Source organism: Daucus carota, chromosome 2 (genome assembly GCF_001625215.2).
Source record: "Daucus carota subsp. sativus chromosome 2, DH1 v3.0, whole genome shotgun sequence".
Taxonomy (NCBI): Eukaryota; Viridiplantae; Streptophyta; class Magnoliopsida; order Apiales; family Apiaceae; genus Daucus; species Daucus carota.
Window position 1 is genome coordinate 42,064,226 of NC_030382.2, and position 8,146 is coordinate 42,072,371.

Sequence of the window (8,146 nt, forward strand, 5' to 3'; positions counted from 1 at the left end):
GTGACACTTAAAATTGAGTTATCATCCAAACAATATAAAATTAGCTTGGAAAAGAGTTCAAGTGCAACTACTCAACCGAATTACAACTCAAATCGGTCGAGTTTTACAACTCAACTCACTATTACATAATATAATCACATATAATTTTATAAAAAATAAATCAGCTTGTTTAATATTGATAAACTTTCATGATAAGATGGTAATAGGGTAGCAAATGATCGTTCGACCGACTGATGATGTTCAAAAATATAAATATGTGTAGACTGGTTATAAGAAGATGAGAGAGACGAGGAGAGAAAGGGAAACAACAACTATTATGTGTATTATTATGTGTATCTGAACTTCGATCGACTCGTATAGTTAAACTTTTATATGCGCATGTATTTGAATTCGGTCATATCACTACGGGCGATCGTAACTTGTGAACATATTAAATCAATTTCAACTATTTATATGTATTATAGATTAAAATATATAATTTGCGTCTAAAAATTCAACATGTGTTATTATAATTGGATTGAATAGCCCACTAGATTTCAATATTGTAAAAGCTTTCATATACAAATTATATCGTATTAGTCCGAGTAGATAAAAATATATGTACTATCCTGAATTAGATATTATTGATGTTATTAGTTGGTTTCAAAAAAAAATTATACTTAGAAGTTTAATAAAACATAATTATATTATAAAACACAAACAAAAATCGAGTTTTTACTCGAGTGACACTCAAAATTGAGTTATCATCCAAACAATATAAAATTAGTTTGGAAAATAGTTCGAGTGCAGGTACTCAACCGAATTACAACTCATATCAATCGAGCTTTAGACAATTGACTATTAAATAAAATAATCACATATGATTTTATAAATATAGATCACCTTATTAAATATTGATAAACTTTCATGATAAGATAGTAATAGGGTAGCAAATGATTGTTCGACCAGCTGATGATCATAGTAATGATCAACATATAAATATGTGTAGACCAGTTATAAGAAGATTGAGAAAAAAGGGAGAAAGAGACAAAGAGAGATCACAATAGTTGTATCTGAACTTTGACCGACTCGTATAGTTAAACTATTATATGTTCATGTGCTTGAATTTGATCGTATCACTAAAGGTGACCGTAAATTGTGAACATATTAAATCAATTTCAACTTTACCTATTTTATAAATTGAAACATATAATTTGCGTCTAAAAATTCTACCTATGTCATTATAATTGGATTGAATAGGTCACCAGACTTCACTGTAGAAATATCTCATGTACAAATTATTTCGTGTTAGTCTGAGTAAATAAAAATATATTACTATATTGAATTAGATATTATTGGTATTATTAGTTGGTTTCAAAATAAAAATATACTTAAAAATTTAATAAAAACACAATTATATTATAGCAAAATTATTATTTAAAATAAATAATATATATTATAGATGTTGGCCCGTGCCTTGCACGGGCTTCCACGCTAGTTACATCTTAAAATAGATTAAAAGTTATTTTCGATGACAATTTTTTTTTCAATTTTTCAATTGATAAAATATTAATAAATTCCAGTCAAACTTTGGTCAATTTGACCGGCACAAAATCATATGTGACAACTAAAAAAGGACGGAGAGAGTATTAAACTATGGGTTGAAAATATCTCAGTCATAGAATTATTGGTTTGCCATCCCCGGATCTAGAGTTCGATTCTCGCATATATCGAATTTAATAAGACTTATATATAAGAAAAAAAGTTACCTATTAAACTAAGATATTTCAAAATCAAATCTTGGATATAAACCTTGTTTTATAAAATTCTCTCTAAACCCTAAAAATTTATCTCCTCAAATTGAAACGGAGGGAGTATAAAGATACTTCAGAGAGGATGAAAATCAAATTGGATGAAACCGGGACAAATTTTTATTCCCTCTAATCTCATTAATAATGATGGAATTATGGTTATTATATGTATAAAAATTTCAATTAATAAAACCAGCTAGATAAAAAATAATTATTAGAATGTGAAAGACGTAGGGGAGTATATTCGATTGAGATTTTAACGGATTATTTTTATTTTCTGAATTTTAACGGATAGTATGTGATTTTGATTTTGTGCAGATTTTTGATAAAATGTTACAGAGTTGATATAGATTTTTTAAGATTTAGCACAATACTTTAAAATCTCATGGATTTTGGTGAGATTTCAAAAAACATAATATACGTTAAACAATCTCACAATATCCATCATTTTACTAAATCCAAAAAAATCTATTAGCAATTGAATACCATCAAATTTTAATATATTTTAAACAATATCAATTGAATATTATTGGATTTAAAATCTTAATTGATTACCACCAAATTTTATAGCATAGTTTAAAATTGAAATTGAATAATTTAAGATTTTAATGGATTCTAAACAAATCTCAATCGAACACTTTCAGATTTTATAAAAGAAAAAATATATTTTAAAATCTCAATCTAATACATATCTGAACATGATAGCAGCTGCCTCTTAACAATTGCCATCATCATGTATTAAAGCGAAAAATGAGTCCATTTTCTAAATTGTCTTACCGTTACTGGTTATGTTTAACAAATCACCACAACTCAAACATATAATATTATGATGAACGAATAAACTTGTACATCATTGCCTCGGACCACTTCCGGGATTCATAACAAGATAATATTTTCTTGCTTATCTCTTTTACTGTTATATAATACATGTTACTGGTACACTGACTTGTTCAAAACTTCACTTCGTCATGTTAAATCGCCATTCGTCATTGGATGTTCCCTTTATTTAGGTAAAGTGGTGTAATTTTTAACCTTTTCTTACAAAGGAAGAGTGGTGAATTAAGTACGCATAGTTGCTACTCCAATTATTTAGTGCTGAGTGATTTAGCATCAATATTATCCTTAAATTGTGGGTAATCATGATGCATTCATCCTTTTGTGCATCTAATTCTAGCGGCATGGATGTTCAATTTATTGTTTCCTTTTATGCACAGATTGCGGGGATAACGGATGTGTAATACTCCCTCAGTTTCAAGTTAGATGTGCACTTTCAAAAAATCACAAAGTTTAAGAAAAATGGTTGTTCACAAATTAATTGTATTAAATGAGCATAATATGTGGTGTGAGATTGATTTAAGAAGATACGTGGAGAAAAATTGACTTTGGAAATATGATTTTGCACTGAAAGTTGAAGTGGACAAATAATTTGAAACAAAAAATATTCTTGAAAGTGGACATGTAAATTGAAACGGAGGGAGTAGTTAAAAGATTTGGGATGAAAATTAAAATTAAAGATTTGGGGTGTTTTTAGAGATTTAATTATTTCAATACATTAATGTTAGTATTTGATTGCTAGCTGATTGTAATAAAAATTTGAGTTCAAAAAACTAATTTTCAAAAAATTATTTGCGAAATTTTTTGGGTTAGAGAATTTGATATGTGTCATAAAAACCTAATCAAACAGATATTCACTAACAGTTTTATAAGAAATCGTAAATTCAATTCCTCAGTCAAAACATTTATTTCAATCACTTAGTCAAAACATCTGACTCTATCCGATAACCGCTAGTTCAAAAAATCTGGTTGCATCTAGTTGTCAGTTGTATTTTTACCATTCTTTTCTAAAAGTTTAGTAATTTTTATAAATATTTTCAAAAGATAGTAAAATCGTAAGATTTTTTTTAACAAAATGATAATTTTGATAAAATTCCCTATATATTTGCTATAACTAAAAAAAATAATTTTTGACCTGTGAGAGGAAAAACGGGTGGGAAGCAGCAACGAATCAAAATGATACAAAAGTTATACTAGTGCAAATAAAAAGATTTTATTTAACATAAATATACAAAAATATGTACTCCCTCCGTTTCAATTTACATGTCCACTTTTAAAAAAATATTTTGTTTCAAATTAGTTGTCCACTTCAACTTTCAATGCAAAATTATATTTCCAGAATAAATTCTATTCCACATACTCTTTATTTATATTTCCTATTTAAAAGTGGACATGTAATTTGAAACGGAGGGAACGGAGGGAGTACATGGTAAACATAAGGTAGCTGCCTGGCTGGTAACACGTAGCAATAAACAAAGGGACAGGTGGGAGGGCACGTGGCATGAAACAAGGAAGACTAAGTCACGAGATAATAGGCGGGGCCCATCTAAAATGATAAACTTAGCAACTAAGGCAAAATGATGTTTGATTGTTTACTTCTCGTGCTTCTAGATAGACATACAACCAAACCCCCAACGCTTATTATCTTCCCCCTCCTGCATTCTAACTTCACTCCCTACCCCCAACGTCACTCCTCGTCAAACGCGTTTCTGTATCATCCCATCAATTCATTCATCCACCTCCAATGTGATCATATCGAGTCGATGTTAACTTGAATTAAAATTAAATATTTCTAAAACAATTAAATTTTTATTTAGTTACATTTATCATAATTGTTTATTTCTTTTGTCCCAATTAATTTTATATATTGGACTGAGACATTGGACACGAAGACAAAAAAAATATATAGAAAAAAGTAAAGATAGATGGAAAACATATAAATTAGTAGGACCAAAATAAAAAATTTGAGCTTTTGATTGATTTTTTAATACTAATATACCAACATTACTGGATACAACATTGGCTTTAAATAATACTCCCCCGTCCCGCCACATTGTTTATGTACACTATTTGCACGCATTTTGAATATCTCATAAAGTATAGTTCTATAACGCAAGTATATTTTATAAGAGTCTTCAAATGGGTGCCAAAAAATAATGTAAAGAACATGATGGGATGGAGGAGTAAAAGCAACCACAAATCAAAAATATTTCCCTTAAAAAAAAGCACACACTTTGGATTAAAAAACAGTTTCCTCTTCAACTCCACACTGTTTTGACATATCTACACGCCATCTCCAAAATTCTCAACCCCCACCCTACTTTCTTAGAAATTTCCCAATCCCCCAACTCACAAAAACACACACAAAAATACAATATACACACACACATCTTCACTACATTCCCACTATCTTTATAGGGTCTTGTTCCTTGACAACCGCGTGTTAAATAAGGGTTATCTAACACACTGTACGGGGGCCGTTAGATCTATATTTCAAAGGCTCAGATTCAATATGAGATTTTAATGTATCCGCTATAAAAAACCGCGGATAGGGAAAACTCCCTTCCGCGGTAAATAACCGCGGATAGGGAGTTTTCCCTTCCGCGGAAAATAACCGCGGATACATTAAAAACTCAACATTGGATCTGAGCCCTTGAAATATAAATCCAATGGCCCCCGTACAGTGTGTTAGATAACCCTTATCTAACACATGGTTGCTGTAGAACAGGACCCATCTTTATAAACTTCTCTCAACTCTTCTCATAATAATACACCTAGTTCTCTCTATTATACTCTCCAAAACCTCTCTTTTATAAACCAAAAGCTTTACTTACAAAACTTTTGTGTCTGTAACTTCATCAAATGGAGAACAACAACACATCTTTTTATCAGTTCAGTGACCAGCTTAGAGTCCAGACCAACAACTTTCAAAACCTTTCGCTGAATGACTCGATTTGGAGCACTTCATACGGGTCAAAAAAACCCGAAACCCGACGCAACTTCGATATCCGGGTCGGAGGTGGCCTCAACTCGACCCCAACCGACTCAGTGAGCCAAACCGACAATAACCCGAAATCGGATTTCAATGGCTTCAATCACAGCTGGAAAATTGAGTCTCCTCAAGTCGGGTCGCAATTCGGGTCGAACTCAAACGGGTCGTTCAACAAAGGGGTTTATTCGAAACCTAGCTTTAATTTTAATTCAGTTAATGGGGTTAACTCTAATGTTGTGAGCAACCTGAAGAATGGGTTTAATGGGAAGATGATTGATCAAGAAGAGGGTAACTTTAATTTTAATTTTAATCAGCCTCAGCAGCAGCAGTTTCATGGGAAAAGTGTGAAGAAGAACAAGAACAAGAATAATAACAATAATAGTGAGAGTGGGAATAAGAATGGTGGTGAGAATAAGAATGGGGTTGAAAAAAGGTTTAAGACTTTGCCACCTGCTGAATCTTTGCCTAGAAATGAGACTGTTGGTGGGTATATTTTTGTGTGCAACAATGATACTATGCAGGAGAATCTCAAGAGGCAGCTCTTTGGTATGTTTCTTTGATCTTCTTGAAGTTTATAATTCTGTAGATGATCAAAGTTTGAGTTTTTGATACTGTTTATGTTTTGCTTAATCTGATTATCTGATTGCTATTTGTTACTTTATGGTGATTAGTATGAGTTTTGTGTGGGTGTGTGACACAGTCTGTATCTTTTTGCTTTGTTAGATTAGCATGATTATTGTTTACTAGTTTACGTTGAGTAGTATGAATATATTGTTGCTGGTATATGGCAGTTTTAATCTTTTGCTTGTTAAGTTTAGTATGATTATTCCTTATCAGTTTATGTTGATTAGTATCAATATATTGATGTTAGAATGCATAGATTGATGTTAAATAGTATGTTGTGATGGATTTGCTGATTGTTTAGAATAGGTTGATATTGGGTATCTGGAAGTTTCTATATTAGTTGTACTAGTTGGCTAGTTGGCTTGTGAAGTATATTTAATAATCAAGTTGGATCCCATGAAGCTTTAATTTTTATATGATCATAGTTTTCTTTAAAATTTCAAAACTACCAATTTGATGTTGGGTGTTTGATAAAATGTCTATATCTTCCGAGTTCATGATACACTTGCTATATCTTCTAATTATTTAAGTTTGGCAGGCTTGTAAGTATGTTTTGTGTTTAAAGTTGGATTTTCTATGATCAAAGTGGTGTCTTCGTTGAAAAATTTGGAACTACAATCTTCATCTTTTATACAAACTTGTTTTTAAACAATCCTTGCGGGTCAGTTTTGGTCATCTGTTTTAAGGGACTTGGTTCTTCTTTGGTTCAAATTGGAGTAGTTTTAATTGGAATTAGTCTGTTAAGTTTTGTTGTTAAACTAAGCTCATTTATTCTTGATCTCTAATATTTTCTTTGCTATGATTAATTCTCCAGGTTTGCCTCCACGTTACCGTGATTCAGTCCGAGCTATAACACCAGGGTTGCCCTTGTTTCTCTACAATTACTCCACTCACCAGCTACATGGTGTTTTTGAGGTTTGTCCAAATTTCTTTTATTTATTCCAGTTAGGCATTACCTTTTTTTCTATTTCTGGCCTGGAAGTTTGGTTTGAGATGAAAATAAGTGCCAATTTAAAGCTCACATGATAGTAGTTACTTGAAATTTTCAGTAGGGGTATTAATAAGCTCACATAATAGTAGTATTAATACGGATTTGATAGTACAGGCTGCAAGCTTTGGAGGAACAAACATTGATCCCACTGCTTGGGAGGACAAGAAGAACCAAGGAGAATCCCGCTTCCCTGCTCAGGTAGATAGATACACATACTACTATTCTGCTCATCAAATACCGTACTCCTTAAATCAGAGTCTGATGATTATGATGTTGATTATGGGTCATTTCTTGCAAAATGCATAATTGTGAATGCTCTAATGCTCTAAGTATTAAAATCTACCTTCTCTAATCTCTGTTTAATTCATTTACAGGTTCGTGTAATGACAAGAAAAATTTGTGAACCACTGGAAGAGGATTCATTCAGGCCAATTCTCCACCACTACGATGGTCCTAAGTTCCGCCTGGAGCTCAACATCCCCGAGGTATTTGCTTAACTAAATGTTTAGTCATTCATCAATCACCAAGTAGAATGTATATATTAAATTTCCAATGTACTTACTATGCCTTGGTTCTTTTTTTAATTTGCAGGCTATCTCTCTGTTGGACATATTCGAGGAAACCAAGGCCTAAGAATGCAACATCCTGAGGAACCGCCAGCTTAAAGATCGTCAAGACACCGGAAGAGTTTCAGATGCTGAGATAAGCGAATATACTATAATCATACTAGTACTTTAAAAATAGAAGCCAAGGAGCATATGTGGAAATCAAATTATGTACAAGTTATTAAGAAGTAACTTTTACTTGTTTATATGGGAGGCGGAGTGGTTGTAATTTTGACTCTGGGGGTTTAAGAGTGAAGGTGTTATATGTATAGATAAAGTATGAAAATAATGAACAACTCCTGTTATGTTA

The 8,146-nt window shown here is 31.8% G+C and overlaps 1 protein-coding gene across 1 annotated transcript; it reads left to right on the forward strand.

Moving 5' to 3' along the window:
- Positions 1 to 5,365: 5,365 nt before the first annotated feature.
- Positions 5,366 to 8,146, forward strand: LOC108209824 (B2 protein). The gene is made up of 5 exons (XM_017380962.2): positions 5,366 to 6,162; positions 7,055 to 7,155; positions 7,346 to 7,429; positions 7,606 to 7,716; positions 7,823 to 8,146. The coding sequence occupies exons 1-5, from the start codon at positions 5,487 to 5,489 to the stop codon at positions 7,862 to 7,864; spliced, it is 1,014 nt and encodes a 337-aa protein (XP_017236451.1). The 5' UTR covers positions 5,366 to 5,486; the 3' UTR covers positions 7,865 to 8,146.

What these genes read in the sequence shown, in the direction of transcription:
- LOC108209824 (XM_017380962.2), top strand. Translation starts at nt 5,487, where the DNA reads ATGGAGAACAACAACACATCTTTTTATCAGTTCAGTGACCAGCTTAGA. An exon ending in TCTCAAGAGGCAGCTCTTTG is followed by an intron (nt 6,163 to 7,054) that starts GTATGTTTCTTT and finishes TTAATTCTCCAG; the next exon opens with GTTTGCCTCCACGTTACCGT. An exon ending in TGGAGCTCAACATCCCCGAG is followed by an intron (nt 7,717 to 7,822) that starts GTATTTGCTTAA and finishes TTTAATTTGCAG; the next exon opens with GCTATCTCTCTGTTGGACAT.